General features: G+C 48.4%; 4 protein-coding genes across 4 annotated transcripts; all 4 read left to right on the top strand.

The window, feature by feature from the left end:
* Window positions 1-1,328: 1,328 nt before the first annotated feature.
* UREG_04460 (uncharacterized protein) lies at window positions 1,329-2,855 on the top strand (the record flags this gene model as incomplete). Its single annotated transcript, XM_002544897.1, has 4 exons — window positions 1,329-1,401; window positions 1,456-1,728; window positions 1,776-2,141; window positions 2,203-2,855. 4 exons carry the CDS (start codon window positions 1,329-1,331, stop codon window positions 2,853-2,855), a joined length of 1,365 nt encoding a protein of 454 aa, XP_002544943.1.
* A 907-nt stretch (window positions 2,856-3,762) lies between these two features.
* On the top strand, window positions 3,763-19,329 carry UREG_04461 (uncharacterized protein; the record flags this gene model as incomplete). The annotated part of the gene is made up of 4 exons (XM_002544898.1): window positions 3,763-4,209; window positions 4,263-7,181; window positions 7,312-7,515; window positions 7,570-19,329. 4 exons carry the CDS (start codon window positions 3,763-3,765, stop codon window positions 19,327-19,329), a joined length of 15,330 nt encoding a protein of 5,109 aa, XP_002544944.1.
* Window positions 19,330-20,206: 877 nt separating this feature from the next.
* On the top strand, window positions 20,207-22,444 carry UREG_04462 (uncharacterized protein; the record flags this gene model as incomplete). Its single annotated transcript, XM_002544899.1, has 1 exon — window positions 20,207-22,444. One exon carries the CDS (start codon window positions 20,207-20,209, stop codon window positions 22,442-22,444), a length of 2,238 nt encoding a protein of 745 aa, XP_002544945.1.
* A 493-nt stretch (window positions 22,445-22,937) lies between these two features.
* On the top strand, window positions 22,938-24,349 carry UREG_04463 (uncharacterized protein; the record flags this gene model as incomplete). Its single annotated transcript, XM_002544900.1, has 5 exons — window positions 22,938-23,025; window positions 23,273-23,516; window positions 23,582-23,633; window positions 23,806-23,958; window positions 24,020-24,349. 5 exons carry the CDS (start codon window positions 22,938-22,940, stop codon window positions 24,347-24,349), a joined length of 867 nt encoding a protein of 288 aa, XP_002544946.1.
* Between the last annotated feature and the right edge of the window lie 2,287 nt (window positions 24,350-26,636).

A 26,636-nucleotide genomic window follows, 5' to 3' on the forward strand; every position in this document is an offset into this window, starting at 1 on the left:
CACTTTCATTCTCAGCTCAGAAGTTGAGAGCATTTTGGAGCCGAAGCCCAGCCTTCTTGTTGGTTGTAGTCCATTCGATGTGCCAATGCCCCACCCCTGAAGACTTCATCTGGCCCTCTCATGAGTGAGATGAAGCTTTTCATGAGTTGGTCCGAAAATAGAGACAATCCCGACAACTTGGAGGGTGGCAATGCAGCCTGAAAGACCCAGGGTAGGAATGCAAAGAAATCCTTCTAGGGCATTGCGAGCGGCTGGAATCGACAATGCCGGCGATTTCACCTATTATTGGCGGTGAGGCACACGGAAGATACCCTATGGAGAACTGTCCAAGATCTCCAATTGTTTCACTCACGCATGAAGTTACCGATCGTTCTTTTTTTTTTTTTTTTTTGTTTGGAAGGGAATAATCCGAGAAGGTGGATCATACCAAGCAGCATGGGATCCTGGTATAACACAACGTCAGAGTATTGACAAACTCTATTCCACGTGTATGGAAGAAAATTGTTACAAACAGGTAACAAGTACAGCATAAACCCTGCTTGGTATGTATGTATTGACATACAGCATCCATACATCTATGAGTGTGCAAATTATTGTCTGGTGCTTGTTTGGAAGGTTCTGGCCTGGCCGCCTGGGATAGGAATGGTTGAACATGCACATTGGATTTTCAGATGTAATATACAGGTCGCCTTAGATTACCTTAGCTTTGGCTCCGGCTCAAAATGGAACATTTGCTGGGACAAGGCGGCTCACCTGTATTCACTAAAATAATTCCAGAACATGCAAAAATTCCGATGCGGTTGATCCACACATTCTACCAGTCTGATTTTAAATAAAAACGGGGATCTGTGCTTGAACCCAAGAAGGCTCTTTCAAAATTATTGCCAAAGGGGAAACTCTTCAAGTTGTGCGCAACTCCTCTTATTAAAGTGCAAGTTGATTTCAGGAGCAAAGCAGTGTGGCGGGAGGACTTTCTGTCTCGGCGCCGGCCAACCAGTTTTCAAGATGAATATCATCTTATCACAAACCCTCATCGTTGTGGGCTTTATCGCCTGTGTGATTTATGTCAGTCCATGTCTCTGGCACTGTGATCAGCTCAGGAATTAACTGCAAGATAGGTGGCTTCAGTACTGTGCTACAGGATCCTGTTTCATCCCTTAGCAAAATATCCAGGCCCTTGGCTGGCGAAAATAACCAACCTTTATTCTGGTTACCATTCATGGAAGGGCGATCTCCACGTGGATATGTGGAGATGCCACGAGAAATATGGTAAGTAGGAGTCCCAGTCCAAGGGCTGCGTAATCATTTCGAGAGTGTACTGATAAGCCATGCTTCCTGCAGGCGATTTTGTGAGATATGGACCCAACAGCCTTCTGGTAAACACTGCTAAGGGACTTCATGGTAAGCCTATACGCCAATGGGTTTAAAAGGGCAGGGCTGATATGCGTGTTTTAGATATCTATTCCCACGGGAAAAATTTCAAAAAGGCTCAAAGATATGGAGCCATGGTTCATCGAGCTCCGAATACCTTGACCGTCATCGACAAGAATAAACATGGCAAGAAGAGAAGAATCATTAGCCAGGGCTTTTCCGATGCCGCGCTCAAGACGCATGAGCCGGTGATTCTGAAGCAGGTTCAGCAGTTAAAAACACAGTTGAGCTTAGACGATGCAGGCCGACAGGTTCCTTCCGGCTTGTGGACTCTTCCTAAAAATATGGCAAGGCTTGGTAGGTTGTTTCCCTAACAAGGACAAGTAGATGGCTGATATGTCTAGGCGATTATTTCACTTTTGATGTCATGTGCAATATCATCTTCGACATCCCATGGTCCACTCTGCGGGATCCTACTTATCGATTTGTTCCCGATGTCATAGAAAAATCGAACGTTCGGGTAGGCACGCTCGCACAGGCTCCTGAACTGACAATATTCAGACTGGACAAACTCCTTTTTCCCGAAGCAATTCGAGCACGAGATAAATTCATCACTTTCATTGACAAAGTTCTGGGGGAAGGCATAAAAGCTGCCGGCACGAGCGGAAAAGGCGTCTTTGCTACCTTGACAAACGCCAAAGATCCCGAAACTCAGCAGCCCTTGCGCATGAGAGAGTTGGGCGGTGAAAGCGCCACGCTTATTGTTGCTGGTAGGATCGGCCCTATTTTCGAAATAAATTTCACAAATCAACTGACCGTATGTTATCAAAGGTACTGACACCACCTCCACGGCTCTAGCGGCCTGCTTTTTTTACCTTTCCCATAACCGTTCTGCATATGACCGAGCGGCCACAGAAGTGCGCGGCGTGTTCCGATCTCCAGGAGATATTAAGATGGGCCCGAGTATGCACCAATGCACATTCCTCCGCGCATGCATCGATGAAAGCATGCGCATGTCCCCATCAGCTGCCAGTTCTCTCTGGCGGGAAGCAGAAGAACAGGGCGCAACCGTGGACGGAGAGTACATTCCTGCCGGTGTCGACGTAGGTACCTGCATTTACAGTATCCACCATAACCCTGAATACTACCCCCAGCCGTTCAGCTTCCGCCCAGAGCGCTGGATAAACGATGAGGCTCATAAGGTGAAGGGAGACGTTGCACTCGCCAGGTCCGCTTTTAACCCATTCTCTATTGGGCCCCGGAGTTGCATCGGGAAAGGGCTAGCATACGTTGAGCTTCAGTTGACACTAGCGCACATCTTCTGGCACTTCGACTTTCGTCTTGCATTGGGAGAGCAGGGGTTGGTTGGCGAAGGGAAAGAAGGGGCGGAGTTTGGCCGTCATCGTGCCGACGAATTCCAGCTGGAGGATCATCTTACTGCAGCTAAGCATGGGCCTTATATCGAATTTAGGTCCAGAGCGTAAACAATTGCCAGGGCTCAAATCACCAATTCATAGACATACCTTAATCATTAACGGATAAAATCTGTCCAATCAATTGCAAAAGCTTTGCGCTGTTACCTGACACCCTCGTGCAAGTATCTGGAGTCCCTCAAAAGTTCGAGTCACCAGTTTCTTTCAACTATTTGCATCGCCATGAATCGCCAGACACTCAGCTGCCAACCATGCAGATCACACTGTCCTTGCACTTCCTCGTGGCATGTTGCAACGTTGATGCCATGTCGTTCAAATTAGGTTGGAGCTTGTCAGGAAAGAGGCTTGGCACCGGTCATGAGCGAATCCAAGCGGATACACGCATACATACATACAATACTGCGGTGTAAGAATACCTGCGTATATACACTGTATGTATATCTGGAGTACGACGGGCGTACATACATACAAATGCAGTAGCGATACGTGTATTGTTTACTCTCAGGATGGGTATGTATTAATTTAATACAGACGCTTGAGGTCGGTATCACCGGGTATTGCGTATGACATTTTTCTCCTCCTATGACCCTTGCCCTGGCAAGCCTTGCGAAATATGAGTCAAGCAAATGGAACGATGACAGGCGTGTAGGATTCCGAATGGGCTTTCCAAGAGAAAAGGCCCCGAATAAGTCCCCAAAGACCCAAGACAAGCTCGCATATCTCCAGCCGCAGCAAAAAGACTTCGCCATGTGCTAGTGCTAATAGCTTGCAACTAATTGCTCAATGTAGTGTAATCCCTATGAAAGTCGAGATGACTTCAACCAGATTATTCTGTTCGATAAATATTGTTTTTCAGTTAGGAATCGACAACGAGGAAAAAGGTTGCTGTTGATTTCCTACCTGGATTTCCTATCTTTTTATTGTAAATTGTACTATATACCGAAATTCCACATTCAGCATGGCGCAAACAGCTCTAAATGGAGTATCGGGAGAGAAAACCGCATTCACTTGCAAATTCCCCGGATTGCTGGCGGAGGACGAGCTTCAGATCAACGAACGCGCCCAAAGCGTTGTCGCGCAACCTTCAACCGAGTCATGGAAGCAGTTCTGGCATGAAAAGAAAATATCACATAGAGCTGTCATCCAAGCGGTTTGGGCACTGGTTTTGAACGTTTTCACTGGCGATGATCTCGTTTGCGCCAAAGTGCTGAGTCTGGATAATGAGGGCGGACTCTGGGGGCTCTTTACGGCGCATGTGGACCGAAAAGTTACATTTCTCGAGCTATTGGAGTCCATCGAAAACCAGAGGCGGGAAAACGTGCTGTTCAAGGACGATGAATTCACTTGCAACACGTCAGTTTGTTTCATTGGCAACGCCCGCAAAATCTCAGACTCCGAGGAGGAAGTATGCACCCCCTATCCCTGAAACACGCCGCATAGGTTAACATATTGATTTAGCTGGATATATCGCTTCATGTGACAGAAGAAGATGAACAGCTGGGGATATCAATATGCTACAACACCTCGTATTTGTCACAAAAGTATGCCAAAATCGTCTCAGAGACCTTTGGCCACCTGTTGGCAGAGGTTTCAAGACATCCGTCGCGGGAATTGTCGGACATTAATCTAGTGCATCCCCAAATTTTGAATCAAATGAAAGATTGGACGAAAAACGCACCGTTATCTGAGGATCGATGTATCGGGCCACTATTCGAAAAGATGGCCCGGGAGCGGCCGGCATACACCGCAATACAAACGTCCGAAGTTTCACTTACCTACCAGGAGCTAGATGGCTTAAGTTCTCGGCTGGCGCTGCATTTGCAAGCGATGGGAGTCGGGCCTGAACTTGCAGTGATGCTCTGTTTTCCCAAGTCGGCATGGGCAGTGGTAGCCATGGTAGCGGTCATCCGCGCGGGCGGTGTCATGCTGTGTTTAGATCCTTCGCATCCAAAAGCGAGGCACCAGGAAATTCAACACCAGGTTAAATCGCGCTGGATCTTGACGACCCCTGGGTTTTCTGACCGTTGGAGCTGGTCTGATGCGGCTGTCCTGAGCATTGATCGTGCATTTGTCGAATCGCTCCCATTGCAATCAGAGGAAAGGATAATTTCGGACATCACACCATCTAACGCATTATATATGATCTTTACCTCTGGGAGCACTGGGAAACCGAAAGGTTGCGTTATCGAGCATCGCCAGTTTCTCACGGGGTCTCTAGCACAACAGAAGGCGTCTCATATGAACTCTTCCGATAAAGTGCTACAACTGGCATCTTTCACGTTCGACGTGAGTATCCTAGAAATTATCACATCTCTGATTTCGGGAGCGTGTGTTTGCATCCCCAACGACGATGAAAGATCCAAAGGGCCCGCTTACTGCATTCAATTTTTCGGCATCACCTGGGCTTTTCTGACCCCCTCTTTGGTTAAACTTATGAGCCCGGATTTGGTTCCGACCCTAAAGTTCTTAGTACTTGGCGGGGAAGCGGTTCAGCAGGAAAATATTCAAGTCTGGGCATCTCATGTTCGTCTCGCAAACGGATATGGACCGACAGAATGTTCGATTGCGGCCACGGGAAACGCTGGACTTTCGCCAAATACAAGTCCTGCCAATATTGGCCATCCCCTTGGGGGATGCTGCTGGGTCGTCGATAAGGACAACCATGACCGTCTTCTCCCTATTGGCGCGCCCGGTGAACTCATTATACAGGGTCCGATCGTCGCTCGAGGGTATCTCAACGAAATAGAAAAGACTCGGGCTGTGTTCCTCGAAAATACCAAATGGCTTCCAGCTGATGCAACTGGACCATATCGGCGACTTTATAAGACAGGCGATTTGGCAAGGTTCAACGCTGACGGGAGTATCCATTTCATCGGTCGAAAGGATAGTCAAATCAAGCTTCGTGGTCTTCGAATAGAACTGGGCGAAATTGAGCATCGCTTAGCCGCTCACCCTTTAGTGCAACAGGCAGTTGTCGTCCTAGCAAAGCAGGGTCTTTGCCAAGGGAAGCTGGCCGCCGTGATAAGCTTGAAGACCTTCCACCAGGCATCTGACGCTGTCGAACTAGTCAACGAAAATAGCATTCATGAGGCGATGGTGCAGTTGGAGGGCATCTCTGATGATCTCTCTCAGCAGTTACCTGATTACATGCAGCCAACAATCTGGGCTCCGGTAAAATCCATACCATTGACCATCTCGGGAAAGTTGAATGGAGTTCTTGTTCGTCAGTGGATAGAGAATATGCAATCTGAGTCATATAATCTGGTCACTGGAAAAGCTAAGGAGACCGAACATGTAACGATTGCCACGAACGATACCGAGCGAGATCTGCAGGAAGCTTGTGCCAATGTGTTAGGTGTGCAAGCGAAAGAAGTGTGGTTAAACAGATCGTTTATCCAGAACGGGGGGGATTCTATCCAGGCGATGCAGTTATTGGAGAAACTGCGCCGGAAAGGTGTCCTGATTGGTTTTGCAGACTTAATGCGGATGGCATTGAATGAGCTTGCTGCTCAATCAGTCGAACAAATACTTTTTGAATCTTCCGAGGAGGCCATTCCTACCCCTGCAGCAATAGATACTGAGAAACTTGTCGAGCTGAATATCCGGTCAGATGAAATCGAAGAAGTCTATCCGCTGTCTAGCGTTCAGCAAGGAATTATGTTAAGCCAGCAGCAGAACCCCGGGAGCTACCATTTCCGTATAACTTGCGAAGTACTTGTGCCTCAGGGTCAGCCGGTGGAGACCAATAGGTTACGAAGCGCGTGGCAGCAAATGGTTCGTCGCCACCCTGCTTTACGAACAATCTTCATCGAAACCGAGAAAGAGGACGGGCTACTAGATCAACTCGTTCTGAGGGCCCATAACGCTAGAATTGTGGAATTGCGTGGTGCCGATGAAGGCGCTTTGTTCAAAACCCTGGACAGCCACCGCAGAATAGATGATAAATCCCGGCCAGCAGTCGAATTCATCATCTCTTCAACAGATGATGGTCGAGTCTTTTGTACTGTTGACATCAACCATGCCCTCATCGATGGTGTCTCCGTCCTGGTGCTATTTCGGGACCTGAGTCAAGCATATTCGGGGATACTAGATCGCGAGTCAACAATTAGATACTCGCCATACATGAAGTATTTCCAAAAATTATCAGTGGATGACGCGTTGAGCCACTGGACCCAGTATCTGGAGGGTTGTGCACCTTGTCACTTTCCAGTGCTTAATGATAACAAGTTCGACAACCACGAGCTTCATGAGCTAAAGGGAGCAATTGACGATGTTGATGCCATTCATAGCTTCTGTAAGGACAACAATCTCACACCTGCCACTGTCTTTCAAGCAGCATGGGCACTTGTGCTTGCAGCATACACAGGTCGCGATGACGTGTGTTTCGGATATCTCACTGCAGGTCGTGACATACCTGTTCCGAACATCAACGATGCAGTGGGCGTTTTCATCAACATGATGATCTGCCGGCTAAGCTTAACATCCACTAAAACCGCGATCGATCTAGCTTCAGAGACACAAAATGGCTTCTTGCAGGGACTTCCGTATCAGCACTGTTCGATTGCTGCCATTCAGCATGCTCTCCGGGTTTCTGAGCCCTTGTTTAACACCGCTATGTCACTCCCAAGTGCAGTCGGGCGCTGAAATCTGGGGTACAGAGAGCAAGGAATCTGTTGGGTTTAGAGTGGTGTCAGAAAGAGATCCCACAGAGGTAAGTAGTCTAAACCGGTTTCTTTGGCCAGCCTTTCGACTGATGAAACACTAGTACAATGTATCCGTCAATATCTTTGTGTCCAAGTCCACAATTTCTGTCGCGTTGCGCCACTACACCGATCAACTTAGCGATGGGATGACAAAAAATGTTTTTGAAACATTTTGCACGGCTATCCGCAGAATTATCTCCAGTCCTCATATCCCTCTGGGTGGTTTGAACATCCTTAGTGATCGAGACCAGGAACAAATCGCCAAATGGAATTCCTACATCTGGCCGGAAGTAAACGAATGTGTTCATGATGTCATCCGTCGGCAGGCAGTCCTTCGCCGGGATGAACAAGCCGTCGACGCTTGGGATGGAAGTTTCACTTACCAAGAGCTCGATTCAACCACAGACTACCTGGCAAATATCCTAGCAAAAAACGGTGTCGGCGCCGAGGTCCTCGTACCTATCTGCTTCCGAAAGTCCAGGTGGACTGTGGTGGCTCAGGTAGCAGTATTGAAAGCAGGTGGTGTATGTGTTGCGTTTGACCCGGAGCATCCAAAAAGCCGCCGAGAAGAAATGATCAAGCAGTGCGATGCGAAGCTTGCAGTCGTGGCGGAGGGCGTCGAGCCACTCTTCAAAGAACTGCTAGACACTATCATCGTTGTGGGACCGGATCTCCTTAATCACGACCTACCAGGGCCATCAACTATTCTGGTACCAAAACCGGCCTTGCCATCTAATGCAGCATTTGTTGTGTTTACTTCCGGAAGCACGGGTAGACCTAAAGGCATCCTTCTAGAGCATCGTGCGTTTTGTAGTAGCTCGAGCGCCAACAGCCCAGCAATGAATTACGGGCCTGGAGCACGCGTGTTGCAATTCGCTTCGTACACATTCGATGTCAGCATTGGCGAGACCTTTATGTGCCTTATGAGCGGCGGAACATTATGCATTCCCCACGAGGAAGAGCGGTTAAACGACGTTGCCGGTGCTATCAATCGCGCGAAGGCAAACGTTGTCTATTTGACGCCGTCGGTTGGCAGCTTCCTGCAACCATCTGACATCCCTGGGATACGAACCTTAGTACTAGGAGGTGAAAGTCTCAGAGAGGAGAATATCTCCACCTGGGCAGAAAAGACTCACCTGTTGGCGACCTATGGCCCGGCCGAATGCTCAGTGTATTCAACCTCCCTAGTTGGGGTTCCCAAAGGGACGTCTCCCCAGAACATCGGCTACGGGTTTGGTTCGCGCATGTGGGTTGCACACCCAGACGACGCGGCTAAATTGAGTTCCGTTGGCGCGATAGGCGAGCTTCTCATCGAAGGCCCCATCCTTGCACGAGGCTATCTCAACGACCAGGCCAAGACAGATGCGGCGTTCATACCCGCCCCTGCATGGCTGCCGTTGGGTGAGTCTGAGACCGATCGCCCAATCAGAGTATACAAGACGGGTGACCTTGTTCGATACAATTCCGATGGCACGCTGTGCATCGTTGGCCGCCGAGACAACCAGGTTAAGCTCCATGGCCAGCGGATTGAAATGGGCGAGGTTGAGCACGCGATCCTAGCCTATGAGAGTATATACAACGCACTTGCAATTGTCCCCAAAACCGGTGCTCTCAAGAACAAACTGGTTGCCGTGCTGTCGTTAAGGGAGGCCACCTCTTCCTCGGTCCCCAGCACCAACGATATTCAGTTACTCGAGGACATAGGTGGTCAGGACGTGCAGGAACGGCTACACGATGTGCGCCAGCATACATCAAGTGTTCTGCCTCCGTATATGGTCCCCTCGGTGTGGTTTGCCGTTAAGAGGATCCCTGTCACAAGCCATGGCAAATCAGACCGCTCTATGGTGACCTCCTGGCTTACAACTCTCGACCAAGACTTTGTGAGCAGCAATGTTGACGCTAATATCGAGGTTATTCTACCAGGGAACGAAACAGAAAGCGCAATCCGAGCTGTGGTGGCCTCTGTTCTCAACATCCCAGAGGGTAAAATATCAATGAACCAGTCCTTCCTTGCTTTGGGTGGTGACTCGATTACGGCAATGCAGGTTGCTTCGCGGTGTCGAGCGCGGAAAATTCATGTGGCGGTAAAAGATATCCTTCGCAGTGTATCCTTTCAACAGGTTGCTATGCAAGCCAAGACTGCCAGCGGGTCCGCAATCCCACTAGATGGGTCCTCGGGACCCTTTGAGCTCATGCGCGATTTCAAACCTGCGGTTCTTGATAACCTTGCAGAAAGGTTGGGAATCGATCCGCAAGCTATCGAGGACATTTATCCATGTTCCCCAATGCAAGAGGGAATCCTAATTAGTCAAAGTCAGGCCCCTGAGACCTATAAATTTTTCGCGGTGTTCGCAATTAGGTCCAAAGATGCCACTATCCCGGTCTCCGCGGATTATGTGCGACGGGCGTGGAGGCGACTTGTCGCTAGGCATCCTTCTATGCGTACTATTTTAATCGAAAATCCGTCGCAAGACCGTCTTTATGCTCAGATCGTGTTAAAAAACCACAATCCCCGCATGGATACAGCTCACAACCTTGACAGCTTGTTCCGATATCCCTATGACCACCCATTGGACTACAGCGAGCTCACTCCACCTCACCGATTAACAATCTTTGAGGGCAAAGATGTGGTGTACGCTAACCTAGAGATCAATCATGCGATAACCGACGGTGGATCAATGGCGATTATGGTCCGTGATCTTGCATCCGGTTATAGCCAAGAGTTATCCCCAGGGCCTGCATATAAAGATTATATTTCTGTTTTACAAAACCTATCGAAAGAGCGCATTTTGTCCTTCTGGAAAAACCATCTCAAAGATGCCCAGCCGACCTTGTTTCCTCAGCTTCAAGATGAACGCGCTCCCAACAGGGAGCTCCGCGTCGTCAATATTCCGATTGCGAAAGATACAAGATTAAAACTACAAAAGTTCACCAAAACTAACAAAGTGACTTTGGCTAATATTTTCCAGGCCGTTTGGGCACTTGTTCTTCGCGTATACTCGGGAGAATCAGATGTTGTCTTTGGATATCTGTCTTCAGGCCGCGATACTGAAGGCGTAGATGTGGAAAGCTCCGTCGGTGTATTCATTACGATGCTCGTATGCCGAGTACTTCTTGAAGACTCGTCTTCGCTTCTCACTGTCCTGCAAAAGATCCAGGATGGTTATCTAGATTCACTTCCGCACCAGCATACTTCTCTTGCAGAGATCCAGCATGCTTTGCAGCTATCAGGGGAACGATTATTCAACACCATTCTCACCTTACAGCGACCGATGGTGGAAGATAACGCAGATCACGCCGTTTCACTCGAGTATCTTGGGGGCAGTGACCCCACAGAGTACGATTTAGGAGTCGACATTACGATCACCGAAACCACAATTGATGTTTCGATTAACTACTGGACAACATTCATGTCTGAACAGCAGGCGGCGCTATTAGGCTCAACCTTTTCGAGTATTCTCTCAAGCCTCCTCGCATTCCCTCAATCCAATGTTGGCGACGTGGATTTACTAGGCGAAGACCAATATCGACAAATTCGAAGCTGGAACAATGGTGGTGCCGTGCCGGATTCTTCTGAGAGTTGTATTCATGATCTGGTTCACGAGCAAGCTATAAAGCAGCCGGGCTCTGTAGCTATACATGCTTGGGATGGCTCGTTCTCATTTGCAGAGCTGGATACCCTTGCGGCAAGACTTGCCACCCAACTCGCTGTATTGGGTGTCGGTCCCGAGACCCCTGTTCCCCTCTGTTTTGATAAATCGGCTTGGACTATAGTGGCTATGCTAGCGGTACTAAAGGCTGGCGGAGCTTACACGGCTATGAACCCTGCTCACCCTATTCAACACTTAGAGAGCATTATCCGCCAGACGAATTCCCGGATTATCCTTGTGGGTTCAGAATCATACGGAATCAAATTTGAAAGGTCAGTGGACCATATTATTGTCGTGCAGTCGTCACTTTTCCATACTCTTCCCGATTTCGAGCCAACAGTGATCCGGAATGCATCTCCTGAAAATGCAGCCATGATCAACTTCACCTCTGGAAGTACTGGCAAGCCCAAAGGCATTGTGATCACACACCGTGGATTCTGTTCTATGACCGCGCATAATGAAGGCATGTGTATCCGACCGACAAGTCGAGTTCTACAATTCTGCAGTTACACATTTGATACAAGCAACTCTGAGATCTTTTTCACCCTTACCACCGGCGGTTCCGTTTACGTTCCTTCCGAGCACGATCGTTTAAATAATCTTCCAGGTATAATCAATCGTTTTGGCGTGAATCATGCCTTCTTGACTCCATCAGTTGCAATTTCTCTATCACCCCAAGATGTTCCAACTCTGAAAACCCTTGTGCTGGTCGGGGAAGCTGTTTCGGAAGATGTCGCAAAATTGTGGCAGGATGATGTCGTCTTAGTCAACAGTTATGGCCCTGCAGAATGCACTGTTTGTTCGTCCTATGCAATACTACGTCAAGGAGTTGTCGCCACGAATATTGGGCTAGCTCGTGGCTGTAACTATTGGGTTACAGAGCCGGGCAACAGCCAGCGATTGAAACCCGTGGGCTGTGTAGGTGAGCTGTTGATTGAAGGGCCAATTGTAGCCCGTGGCTACTTAGATGCAGATTTGACAGCCCGAGCTTTTATCCCTCCACCAGGCTGGCGAGGCGAATGCCTCCCTGAAACAAGGCTCTATAAGACCGGCGATCTTGTGCGATATGCAAGCGATGGAACATTGATTTATATTGGTCGTAAAGATGGCCAAATTAAACTCAATGGCCAACGAATAGAGATGGGAGAGGTTGAAAAGGAGATCAAGAGCTATGAGTTGGTGCAACAGGCTGTTGTACTGCTACCGAAATCTGGCCCGTGCAAGAAAAAGCTCACAGCTGTGGTAGCTCTTAAGGGCTTTGCACCCCCCATCTCAACGAATTCAGAGCTAGAACCTCTCGATGACAGCAAAAAGACCATGGCTATCTCACAGGTAGAAAAGATCCGTGAAAGATTGACTGCTGTTATTCCGAGCTATGCAGTGCCGTCTGTATGGTTGATGAGCGGAACCATGCCATTGACCGCATCGGCCAAAACGAATACGCCCAAAGTCATCAAATGGGTGGAAAATTTGGATAGCAACACATATGACAAAGCATTGGCAGAAACCGAAACGGATGAGCCCGTGGAGGTTTCTCCTGGCTCACTCGAGGGCCAACTTCAGCGCATTATTGCTCGCGTGCTGAACACATCTCCTGCACAGGTCCCTCTCAGTCGTTCGTTCCTTAATTTAGGTGGCGACTCCATTACCGCCATGCAGTTAGTTGTACGATGTCGCGGAGAGGGTTTGAGGATTGTGTTCAAAGATGTGATGCAGACCACAAGCATCGCGGCATTGGCGAGCCACGTCGAGGCGACGGATGATCAACCAAGATCCAAAGCGGAGATATTCGACAGTCCCTTTGACTTGACTCCAATTCAGCAGTTATACTTTCAAGACGTCTCGCAAAGTAATTTGGATCCCGATGCGAATCAATTTAATCAGAGCATGCTCTTCCGACTCGCTCGTGACGTGTCTTACGAGGAATTAAAACTTGCCCTTGACAGCCTTGTCAAACGGCATTCAATGCTGCGTGCACGATTTGGTCAGTCGCCTGATGGCCAATGGACACAAACTATCCCGAGCAAAAGCACCGACTCCTATCGCTTCCGTGCCCACGAAGTCGAAACGAAGGAACAAGCTTTGGAGTTGTCGCGTCATGCACAGGAAGGGCTCGATATCCGCACAGGACCCGTGTTTGGCGCAGAATTATTTTTCATTGACGGTCAAAGTCAGCTTCTTTTCCTCGTGGCTCATCATCTTGTGATTGATCTTGTATCCTGGCGGATCATGGTTCAAGAAATTGAAGATTTTATCGAGAGCGGACCATCTAACCTGGATTCTCCCCCTTTTCCATTCCAAACCTGGCAGCAGCTACAAGCCCAGTACGCCGCTAAATCCTTGAAGCCAGATGCTGCTTTGCCTTACTCTGTCCCGCAGGCGGATTACAGCTATTGGGGAATGGATTATGTTCCGAATTTCAAAAAGGACACGGCCGAGTTAACTACCTCAATGAGTCCGGAGGATACAGATCTATTACTTACTCAGTGCCACCGAGCTATGGGAACCGAGACACTGGACATCTTGCTTGCTGCATTATTCTCTTCATTTGTCAAAACGTTTGGGAGGCCACCCCCTGCAATATTTAACGAAGGTCACGGCCGTCAGCCTTGGACGGAAAACATCGATTTGTCTGAAACTGTGGGATGGTTTACGACTATTTTCCCATTTCATGTTCCGGTCAATCTGGAAGCTGGACCTATTGCGATCATTCGCTCTGTAAAAGACCAACGCCGATCCCTACCTGCACACGGATGGTCCTACTTCACCTCAAGATACCTAAATGAAGAAGGCCAGAGAGCCTTTAAGGACCATATGCCCCTCGAGATCCTTTTTAATTATCTCGGGCTATATCAAGGGATGGAGCGGGAAGACGGGCTATTCCAACTCTTGCCTTTTAACGAAGGAGATGTCGGCCCAGCTGTACGTCGGTACTCCCTATTCGAAATCAATGTGTACGTTCTTCGCCGATCAGCGCACATGTCGTTCACTTTCAACCGAAAAATGAAGCATGTGGACCTCATCCAAACCTGGGTCCGCAATTACAACGACGAACTCAAGACGATGTGCCAGATTCTTAAGAGCGCAGAAACGATATTGACTCGGAGTGACTATCCACTCCTGCCAATATCATACAACGGTTTAGATCAACTGTGCAATCAGGCGCTGCCTCAACTGGGGATATCCCCGAAGAATGTCGAAGATATTTATCCTTGTTCACCACTGCAAGAAGGAATTCTTCTCAGTCAAACACGAGTCAAAGAGGCCTATGCATACCATGCGACTATGGAATTGAAATCGACCAGCGGTGCTCCGGTTTCCGCCAGGCAGTTGGCCTCAGCCTGGGAACAAATTGTCGAACGGCATGCTATGCTCCGCACGATTTTCCTTGAAAAGGTGACTTCCCGGCCATTTGATCAAATAGTTTTACGCAAATCGGACGCAAAGCCTCTGCTCTTAGAGGCACAATCTTACCAAGAAGCGATTAATATTTTGAATCGCCTCGAAAAGTTGACCGTTTCTCCCGCTGAGCCTCCACATCGCTTGACCGTTGTTGAAACTACCGACAGTGCGGTTTTCTTCAAGCTCGAAATCAGCCATGCCCTCGTGGATGGAACTACTATGTCAATCCTGATTACGGAGCTTCTCGAAGCTTACACTGGCAAGCTTATGCCTGGTACTGGCCCGCTATATAGTGACTACATAGCTTATATACAATCGCAACCTATTGACGAAGCTCGCCATTTCTGGATTGATTACCTGAAAGATGTCAAGCCATGCCAATTCCCTTCCCTACGAGAATCAGAAAACCGAAAGTCTGAATTATGTCATGTTAGTGTCCCGGTTCCGAGTCTCACCCAGGTACGGCAATTCTGCCAACAAAATGATGTAACTCTAGCGAGCATCATACGCCTCGCCTGGGGCCTAGTTCTGTCTGCGTACACTGGCGAAGAACAGGTATGCTTTGGCTATCTCACCGCTGGAAGAGAGATCCCTGTTGCTGGGGTTGAGAACGGCATAGGTCCTTTTATCAACATGCTTGTCTGCTCATTGAATGTGTCAAATATTGGGCTACAGCCAGTGATCTCGGAGCTCAAAGAGTTACAACAGGATTACATCCATGCCTTGCCACACCAACATATTGGTCTTGCTGAGATATGTCATGCGTTGGGCCTCGGCGGAACTTCGCTGTTTAACACTGTCATAAGCTTTCAGCATCGTGACATTGATAACCTTGCGCTTGAGGATTTACGAATTGAATACATATCCGGGGAAGACCCTACAGAGGTAAGAGTTTTTGGCCGCTTCTTATGGCAGCACATTCAACGCAGCTTGGCTAACAGCTTCTTTAAGTATGATATAACTGTCAATGCTATAGATAGTGATAAAGGCTGGGAGATATCTCTGGGTTACTTAGAAGCTCGTCTTTCATCCGAACAAGCGGCCAACCTTGCAGCCACCTTATCTACGACGCTGACGTCCCTCATCTCCTCCCCGCAGTCCAAGGTAGGATCAATTGATATATTCAGCAATCGCGATTCCGCCCAAGTGTGGAAATGGAACTCAGATCTTCCCTCGATGGTCAACGAGTGCCTACATACACTGTTCCAACGCCAGGCAATGATGAACCCAGATTCACCAGCCATTACGTCGTGGGACCAAGACCTTACCTATCGCCAGCTTGATGATCGCACAACGCAGCTTGCCCACTTGCTTTTGGATCTGGGGATCGGTTCTGGAGACCTAATTCCTGTTTGTTTTGAAAAGTCCGCTTGGGCTATAGTTGGAATGCTAGGCATCCTCAAAACGGGGGCCGGGTTCGTACCTCTCGATCCCTCCCATCCTCCTCAACGCTTGGCTTCAATTGTTAATCAACTTTCACCCCCACTGGTTCTCACGTCGCCAAATACGTCAAAACTCGTGGTGCAGTTGGTGAAGCATATCCTTGTCGTATCCAGATCGGCAAGTACATGGGTAAACGAGTCAACCGAAGCAGTTAACGTTTCTGTGTCCCCACAACATGTTGCCTACACCTTATTTACCTCTGGAAGCACCGGTACTCCAAAGGGAGTGGTCGTTGAGCATTCCGCTGCGGCTACCAGCATCATGCATCATGGATTAAGAATTGGATGCAGCTCAGAAACACGCATGTTCCAATTCGCAGCCTATACCTTTGACGCGTGCATTCTTGAAATATTTACTACTCTTGCTTATGGCGGCTGTATTTGTGTTCCATCCGAAGCTGAGAGGATGAACGACATATCGGGCTCTATCAATCGACTTCGCGTAAACACGACGTTCCTTACTCCTTCTGTTATCCGTATTCTGCGACCAGAAGCAGTTCCAACCCTAAAAACAGTGATCCTTGGAGGAGAAGCGTTGGGTAAGGATAACATCCAAATCTGGGCAGAAAGACTACGGCTCATGAACGGATATGGCCCGACTGAAACATGTGTATTTGCTGTGATGAAAACATTTACCACCAAAGATGAGCAGCATAACGTCCTTGGTCATGCAGTAAGCTGTTTAACCTGGATTACACAGCCCAATGATCATAATAAATTAGCCCCTATTGGTTCAGTTGGTGAACTACTTATTCAAGGAGAAACTTTGGCTCAGGGGTATTTGCACGATGAAACAAAATCGGCAGCGGTTTTCATCAAGAATCCCGAATTTTATCCACGGTTACATGAATCGGACTGCAGATTCTATAAAACAGGTGATTTAGTTCGATATAGTAGCGATGGGAGCATAACATATCTGGGCCGGAAAGACACTCAAATCAAACTCCGCGGACAACGTATCGAACTCTCGGAGATTGAACATCAAGTCAAGCAGTGCCTACCGGGGAATTTTCAAAGCGCCGTGGAAGTTGTCGAACCCCATAACGAAAAAGACCAAGCGGCATTGGCTGTCTTCATATGCGAATCAACCCGTTTCTCTCGCGAAAATCTACTTACTACAATGACCGACGAGTTTCGCTCGTTGGCGGCGGAAACACAAAAGGCTTTAACCCAAACCCTTCCCATATATATGCAACCTTCCTTTTACTTCCCGATAAACCAGATGCCTACTACATCAGCGCAAAAGCTAGACCGGACAATGCTTCGCGATTGCATTGCAGCTTTGTCAGATGCAGATTTAAAGCAATACTCCCTGGTAAAACACTTTCATCGCCTTCCGACCACGTCGACCGAGAAGAGTTTGCAGGAACTGTGGCATCAAATTCTAAATATTCCGACAAGTCAAATTGGAGTAGACGACAATTTCTTTCAGATTGGAGGAGATTCAATTGCGGCCATGAAAATTGCAGCCGCTTCCCCATCGCATTTGAATATCTCTGTTGCCGATATTTTCCGTTATCCGGTCCTGACTGAGTTAGCCAGCGTTATCTCATCGAAAGCCAAACCTAACGCATTCGAGGAGACGCAAATTCGCCCGTTTGAACTCCTATCCAAAACTATTGATCCGTTGTCTGCTCTAAACGAGATCACGGCTCAGCACAATATTGCTGCCGAGCTAATAGAAGATCTCTACCCATGTACTCCTCTGCAACAGGGGATGATGACCCTTTCCATTCTCAATCCCGGGACTTACGTTCTCAGACAAGTCTTTCGATTAGCACCGTCAGTCAATATTGCGCAGTTCCAGTCTGCTTGGGACATTGTCTCCTCACAGCATCCTATCTTGCGAACAAGGTTTGTTCAAACAGTCTGCGCCGGCCTACTCCAGGTAGTCGTAAAGGGACACACTGCATGGAAAACCGCGAAAACCTTGCAACAATATCTTGATTTAGACACGATGCAGCAGATAGGCTATGGCGCATCCCCAGTGCGATACGGAATTACCGATGATGGCCACTTTATCTGGACGGGACATCATGCAATCTATGATGGCTGGTCGCTCCCGTTAATTTTTAAACAGATGCAATTCGCCTATGAGCATGGCTACTGCCCTCGTACCTTGAACTATAATACCTTTATCAAAAGCCTCCAAGAAACTGAGTCGGAGTCATCCCATACCTTTTGGAAGAGACAGCTGGCTGGGGAGCGCCCTTCTACGTTTCCTGAGCTGCCCTCCACACAGTACCGCCCTCGAATTGGAGGCTCGTCCAAATATAAACTGAACCTCCCAAATAAGACCTTAGGAACGAATGTCCTCCGTGCTGCCTGGACACTGGTACTTTCTCGTTATACGGATTCCGAAGACATTGTGTTTGGCACAACCCTTTCCGGTCGCAATGTTCCGGTCCATGGCATCGACAAAATGATCGGACCAACAATTACAACTGTTCCAGTGCGGGTTCATTTGAAGTCTGGGCTCACAGTCGCTGCGCTTCTAGATCAGCTTAACCAACAGAATATGGAGATGATTCCGCATGAACATTTCGGACTGCATAATATTGCCAATTTGAGTCCAGAATGTGCTCAGGCTATCGAGTTTCAGAACCTTTTCGTCATTCAGCCCGTGCTAGAATCAACACAAGTCAGCCAGAACCCCATACTCGAGCAGGTTGACCTTGCCATCAAAGACTTCGATACCTACCCCCTGATTTTCGAATGCCAGCTGGCTGTGGACGGGATCCTAATCGAGGCGAGGTATGACGAATCCCTCTTATCTGCCTCTAAGATTTCCTGGATGCTGCATCATTACGAGTATGTACTCAACCAGCTTATGGACCAAACGGCGCAAGAAAGTATGGTCGCGGATATTAGTATATTCAGCGATTTCGATAACGGCCAAATTTTACAATGGAACCAACAATATCCTGAAGTTGTTGAAGCCACTGTCCCGCAGATATTTGCCGAACAAGTCGTCCAACATCCAACTGCCCTAGCAGTTGACGCGTGGGATGGTCAACTAACCTACTTCGAGCTCGATCGCCTCTCGACCTTACTGGCAAAACATTTGGTGTATTTAGGCGTCGGTCCTGAAATTCTTGTACCGCTTTGCTTCGAAAAGTCTCGCTGGGCTATCGTGGCCCAGATGGCCGTCATGAAAGCTGGCGGCGCTTGTGTCAACCTTGATCCAGCTCATCCATTGACCCGCCTCGAGACCATCGTGAAAGCTACTCGAGCCAACGTGCTATTGGGTTTCAGCAAGCCACGCAGGAATTCTTGGATCTTCGGTCGATTTGCCACAAGTTATAGTGACAGAGGAATTCATTTGTGACCTTGAGTCCTCTAATGCAATCAGAGAGGAACTCCCTAGCCTTTCACCGAAGAATGTTGCTTACGTGCTTTTCACTTCTGGAAGTACTGGGAAACCTAAAGGAATCATTATTGAGCATGGCGCACTTTGCTCAAGTTCCAAAGCGCACGGTACGCGCTGGAATATTGGCCCAGAAACCCGCGTCTTGCAATTCGCTGCGTATACATTTGATGTCAGTTGCGCGGATATCTTTACGACTCTTCAGCGAGGCGGCTGCATTTGCACACCATCTGACTACGATCGTCTCAACTCGTTGTCTGACGTTATCAATAGATTCCAGTGTAACTGGGCATTCTTGACCCCGACAGTCGCCAGTTTGCTGCCCGCCAACGATATTCCTACCCTAAAAACTTTAGTCCTTGGAGGTGAAGCTTCAACCCGGGATACTATTGAAAAATGGCACGCTATACTTGACCTCATGGTCTGTTACGGTCCAGCCGAATGCTCCATTTACTGCTCTGGTGCACCTCCTGCAACTTCCACAAGCGACCCTGCCAACCTTGGCGCTGCAATAGGGGCTTTGTATTGGATTGCAAATCCACGCGATTACAATTGCCTTACGCCCCTCGGTTGTGTAGGTGAATTGCTCCTTGAGGGCCCAACTATTGCCCGGGAATATCTGCATGACCCAATCAAAACGGCTGATGCGTTCGTGCAAAATCCTGCCTGGGCTGACAACAAAAGCCCAGACAACCCTCGTCGCTTCTATCGTACGGGAGATTTGGTTAGATATAATGAGGATGGGACGATTCGTTTCGTTAGCCGCAAAGATACCCAAATCAAGGTCCGCGGACAGCGTGTGGAGCTCGGGGAAATTGAGCATGCCATTCGCCACGCCATGCCTAGCCTCGTTCATGCTACCGTTGATGCTATTAAGGATAGCACTCTTCAACGTCAAACGGTGGTGGCGTTCTTGCACCTGAGCCGCCGCAATGGCAATCCCGAAGTCATGGAAATCAATCCAAAGCTTCAGAAGGAGCTAATCGATCTTCACCGTGCTCTTAGCCAGATGCTCCCGTCGTATATGGTTCCCTCCATGTTTTTACCGATGGCTCAAGTGCCATTGACAATGAACGGTAAGGCAGACCGTCGCCAACTCCGCGAACTCGCCGCGTCGCTCTCTCATCAAGATGCACTACTATACTCCCTAGCGGATGCTACCAAGGTGGAGCCAACCACAGAGATGGAATTCAAAATTCGTCGTTTATGGGCGAGTGTTCTAAACCTAGATGTGAATGAGATAGGCGCTGGTGATCATTTTTTCCGCTTGGGTGGAGATTCCATAATAGCAATGAGGTTGACAACTCTCGCTCGCTCCGAGGGCCTAGGTTTGTCAGTTCAAAGCATTTTCCAAACGCCAGTTCTCGCAGATATGGCTGCCAAAATAGAAACAGAGTCGCCAAAAATTCAGAACGGGGTTCTACCCGTTTATAGCCCATTCTCTTTGGTTTCCGCAGCGTCCATACCAAAATTTGCCTGCGAAATAGCGGCCAGCCTTCAAACAAATCCCGAGAACATCGCTGACATTCTACCGGCGACTGGTTTCCAGTCATCCGCGATGGCGCATTCTATCTTGAAAACCAGGGGTTTACTCAACTACCTATTTCTCGATGGAGAAGGGCAACTTCCGTGGAGTGAGATAGATGCGACCGATGCCTTCACCCGATTTCTCGACGCCCACGAGATCTTACGAACCGTGTTCACAGTGCATGGTAGCCAAGTTTACCAAGTTGTGTACAAAAGCCTTTCTCAGTGTATCCAATTCTACCATACCACCGGGGACATTAACTCCTTCTGCACCGATCTATTCCGGCAAGATATGGGAGCAGACCGCAACCCAGGAGAGTCCTTAACCAAGATCATGGTAATTAGCAGCCCAGGGTGCCACCGTCTCGTTCTCCGCATGTCTCATGCACAATACGATGGTGTCTCCCTCCCTCTCATCTGGCGCACGCTTGGCGAGGTCTTTTCGGGCTCGAAACCAGCCCCAGAGGTTCCATTCTCTCAATACCTGGCCAATGTCTCACATCTCTATGATATCGAGAAATCAAGGTCATACTGGCGCAACCTCCTCACAGGCTCAGCGATGACAGACGTTGTAGCGCACTCAAAACCCAGCTACCGCAATGTTTACGATATACGTCTCCGTCGCGTAATTCCCAATATTTCACTAACATCATCGGGAATCACATTTGCATCGGTTCTCAAATCAGCTTGGGCTATCGTTCTCTCTTCTCTAACACATACATCGGATGTTGTTTTTGGGCATGTCACCTCCGGCCGCAATATTCCCGCACAAGACATTGAGCGCATTGTTGGCCCGTGTATTAACATTGTACCAGTCCGTGTACCGCTTGATTCTTGTGCAACAGTTAATGACCTCCTGAGTTTCGTACAGTCCCAGCATGTGGCAACGATGACACATGAGTCATTGGGAATGAGGGACATCATCCGCAAATGTAGCCCTTGGGCCAATTTTACGCGGTTTAGCAGTGTTGTTCAACACCAGAACATCAGCGAAGCTTCGGCGGTGACTCTCGGCAACAATACGTACAGCATCAAGGACTTTTGTCCTCCGGCCGACGAAGCTGACGTTGCAATCAAATCTACCCCTATAGGCGACCAAATCGAAGTATTACTCATCGCCTCGTCTCGATCTACAGGCGAATCACGAGCATCTGAGCTTCTGAATCTGCTTTGTGACGTTATCGAGGCCATCGGTAGCACGTCGAGTAATCAGATTCAACTATCAAAGTGGATGCAAGACCAGCCCGTTCTTCCAATGCAGCCTGTGCTGGCCACGGCAAATGGTTTCTCCGCCAGGACCAACGCTGACTCCAAGGATATCGAGCAGGATCTAATAACATTCGTAAAGAATAGTTGGAGAAATGCGCTACAAGAACCAGAGTTATTGCTTGATTTGGATTCAGACTTCTTTTCTGTCGGGGGTGATTTGGTGCAAATCGCCATACTGGCAATTGTCTGGCAGAGTCAAGGATACAAAGTCACTGCTGAAGACTTAATAGACCACCCACATATCCACGATATGGCTCAAATGTTGGCCGAGTCAAATTAGTCAACCCTCGCCCTTTATTTGTTGGAGTTATTTTTGGGTTACTTTCACGTTAGACCTTTTTGACCCAGGCACTTTCTATGATTTTAGAGTACAGGGCACGGAGTGCCTGACTCTGTCTTTTGTTTATCTTGTGCCATGGCATTTGATTCTTTGTTATATAAATTATCTAGCTATTTTTTTGTATCTATTCATCCTGACTTGTACTGTTTCCAATTCAATTTTTCCTTTTTTTTAGCAGAGATAACTGACGAGAACTAGAAATTGTGCTGCCTATGAGAGCCAAGCCAGTGAGACTCTCCATTTAACCCCTGACCGCTGTATGATCTCTGCTGAGATCAGAACGACCCCCGGGGATGTTGCGCACCAGCTTGAGTACGTTGAGCCGGGATTGAGCTGCCAGCCGGACAGGCAGCAGGATTGATTTTACTCTTCTGTCAACTTTGGCCGGAATTCCTCTGTGCTGTCTCAACTTATTGAATTAGGTGCACACAAGATGGACCCTTCGACGTTTATAGATCCCCAATTGACCCTCCCTGACCTATTGGTTTTGAAAAACCTACTCAAAGACGTTGAATCAAGAGGTACGTGAGTTTTATACATTGATCATATAAATCTAAGGCTTACAAAGGGAGGAATTATATAGATCCCGCGCAAAGTGCATCCCTGAAAGATGACGGGACTCTAGAGACTGTTCAGAGACTGACAGCACTCAATGATGCCTCTCATCCCGATTTCGAGCCTACCATCTTTCAATTCTGGGATGCGAGCTGGCTTCAGTCCAAAGTCCCTGAGCTGGCTCAGCGATATATACTTGGGGCCATATGTCAGATGGGGCACGAAGCGTTGCGCGTGTCGAAACAGATGTGGTTATGATAAGTCATCTACTGCTGTATCTCACGACCTCCGTCCCTAGTGCCCTTCTTCTATATCACCATTTTACCTGGCTGCATGGGATCGCGCACTGGATTCTCCATGTTTGGTATGCCGGCACATATACCCTCATGAAACACCAATACGTTCATATGAATGGAATCTTAGCGCCTCGCTATTACCTCGTGGACCTATTGTTCCCGTACGTGATTGACCCTTTGGTGGGTTCACACCTGGAATTTCATACCTACTATCCACCATATAAAGCATCACCACGTTGAAAGGCAATGGGCCCCGGCGATCTGAATTCGACTATGTGGTACGATCGTGATAATGTGTATGACTTCATGCGCTATGTCGAGCAGATTCTTCTTTTTATCTGGCTTGAGCTTCCAATCTACTTCGCACGAAAAGGCAAGGTAGCATTCGCTCTCAAAACAGCAATTTGGGAGATGAGCAACTACGCATGCATCTACCTCCTTTATACCCAGGCTAACGCTCGCGCAACCTCTTGCGTCTTCATTTTACCGCTCCTAACCTTAAGGCTGGGCCTGATGGTAGGAAACTGGGGCCAACATGCTTTTGTGGACGTGTCAGATCCTACTTCGGATTTTCGATCTAGCATTACATTGATTGACGTTGCGGTATGTCGTGTTGATCTAAATCTTGAAGGGAAATAGCAATTTTGTACTAATGATGAGCTAGAGCAACCGTTTCTGTTTCAATGACGGGTATCACACTTCCCACCACCTACACCCTCGTCGGCATTGGAGGGAGCATCCAGCAGCATTTGTGAAGCAAAAGGCAAGATATGCAGAGGAGCGAGCCTTGGTATTCCGGAATATTGACTTCCTCATGGTCACACTGAAACTCCTTCAGAAGGATTACATGTACCTGGCGAAGTGCCTTGTGCCAATTGGTGAATATCAAACCAAGCTGTCACTGGAGCAGCGGGCTGAGATGCTCAAAAGTCGGACACGCCGCCTGACGACAGAGGAGCTGTGGAGTAAATTCCACAAAAACAAACTAGGATAAAGTGGGAGGGTTCTTCAAACACCTTGAAATCTGGTTGAGTGTGAGACACTTGATTCCGAAACGGCTGTCTGACTTTTACCTGCCAGTGGACTTTATCATTTGCATTGCTACTTCAGCCCCGATCCTTTGAAGAGGATTTGAGCCAAGTTCGCAGCCCAGGGAGCGAGATGTCATGCCCGTCGATGTTCCGGGTTTTGGGTCAGCATGTCCACCCCCCTCCCAAGTCTCGCCTCAATCCCGGCACCCGCCGTTACTCAACCAAAGACCATTCCGTATCTTGCGACGGCTGACCCCCATCTGGGGCAGCAGTTGAACGTAATATCGTAGATGATGCCAGGTATTTCTATGTATTGTCATCGTATGTAAAGTGTATGTTTGTATGTACGGGTATACATCGGGTATGTATAGATCGCATCCATACATACCAGTATAGTTTTCAGGACGTAACGCCAAGAAACGACCCTGCAGGGCTTGCGGATCTCCCGACAACCTTGTTGCTTGCAGCAGTTAGCCATCACGTGCCCGGAGAAATCAGCCGCTGGTTCCGGGGGTGATTGGCGAGCTCCACACACAGACTCCGTAACCAACGGCTGGCCTAAAGGCTAACGTTGACATGCTTGGATCTTCACGTTTTCTTTTATGCCTTGTCTCAACGGGTATTCTTCGACAACCCTGCTCTTACAATACCCGAGCTGGTGGCCCACAAGCCGTCACTGCCACAGTGCCACCGATTAGTTTGGGAACTTACCGAATAAAAAAGTTTGCATTCATCCAGGGAATTTGACTTGGAGGAGAAGACTCGAATTTCAGACAGCACAAGTTGACAACCGATGAAATGGCATGTAGGCTGTAGCTGGGGCTGAGGTTTGGCCAAGAACCCAGGCAGACAAAATCCTTGTATCTTTCTTGCTTTCCTTCACCGTTACGTCCTTTTCGTGGATCCGCGAGATCCAGCGGCTGAGGGGGAGGGGCTGTTTGCTTCGCTCTCTTCAGGGGCCTTTTTTGTCGACTATCAACGGATGTTTCCAAAGTGGTACCGGGATTCTGCACGAGAGTTGTGGTTCCACTTCAACACCAGGAGCCTTTATTATTCGTTCAAATGTGTGTGCTTCCCAGCAGTTCCATTCAAGACATTCAATTTCGCCTGAAGGACAGAGTCGTAGCGCAGCAGCCCCAAACAGCCTCAGCTATTAGGTTTGTTAGCGATAAGCACATCATTTTTCAAGGGCCCACACTGCAAAGATCTGCAACTGACAAATAAGAGCCAGGAATTGTATTGTCCCATTCTGGTTGCCTCCAGATGCAAGGAATGAAAAATCTCCATCTCAGTTAACAAGACAAGCCTTGATGTTTGTCGTCCGATTAAAAATAGAAACCAGGCAGCAGCTAACCTAAGTTACTGGATGACTAAGCCCCGATGAGCTGCTGCATTCAGCTTAATAAGCATATCATCAGCAATCGACCCTAGACAACTAGTTTATCAGAATGAACATCCAGCCACAAACTTGTCCTGAGGGTTCCCCAGGATCAAAATCCTCAAACACTTGGATTGCCACACAGATGGAAGCGTGCGCGTATGTTAACTGTGCTGCCTGGGGCAGTTGTGCTGCCAACCCCAAGGAATGGGCCAGCAATTCGACCTCTCTTGGCCAGATTTTGAGCCCTCACGGCGCCTCGAGAACCCTGTCCATTGGCTCAAGGCAGCGACATTTCTTTGGCGATGCAGGGGCATCAGATGAAGCACCAACAGGAGTCACGGAATGGACAGGGCCTATGGCTCTCTGCTTAACAAAACTCCCCAAGTCAGGAGTAATTAAGAAGCGCTGTTTGAGAATGATTTGACTCTACTATGAATTCAAATAAAATCTCCATCTTCTTGAGAATACTCTCTTTGATTTCAGTCAGTCCTTTTTGATAAGTATTCTTCATTCTTTACATCTTCTTGGGGTGTCTTTGGCATCTTTTGCTTCACATTCTTTGGCACCTTTTTTCAATATGCAGCGTCGACTTCTACTCTCCCTGATCCTACCGCTATTAGCATCAGCGCGGGCCTTGATCCCCACGCCCGTTCAAACAGTCGTACCCCTCAATAGTATCGTTCAGCGTGATGGCCCAGAGCCCACAGAAACCAGAGAGCCTTTCGTGCCGAAAATCAGCCTCCATCCGATCTCCATCCCCCCCGTTTCTATCCCCCCGGTGTCAATACCGAGCTTTACTTTAGATCTGCCGAAAAACACTTGCACGCCAACTATTCAGCCAGACGAGAATGGCTATGTGCCACCGACGG

Source organism: Uncinocarpus reesii, genomic scaffold (assembly GCF_000003515.1).
Source record: "Uncinocarpus reesii 1704 scaffold_2 genomic scaffold, whole genome shotgun sequence".
Lineage (NCBI taxonomy): Eukaryota > Fungi > Ascomycota > Eurotiomycetes > Onygenales > Onygenaceae > Uncinocarpus > Uncinocarpus reesii.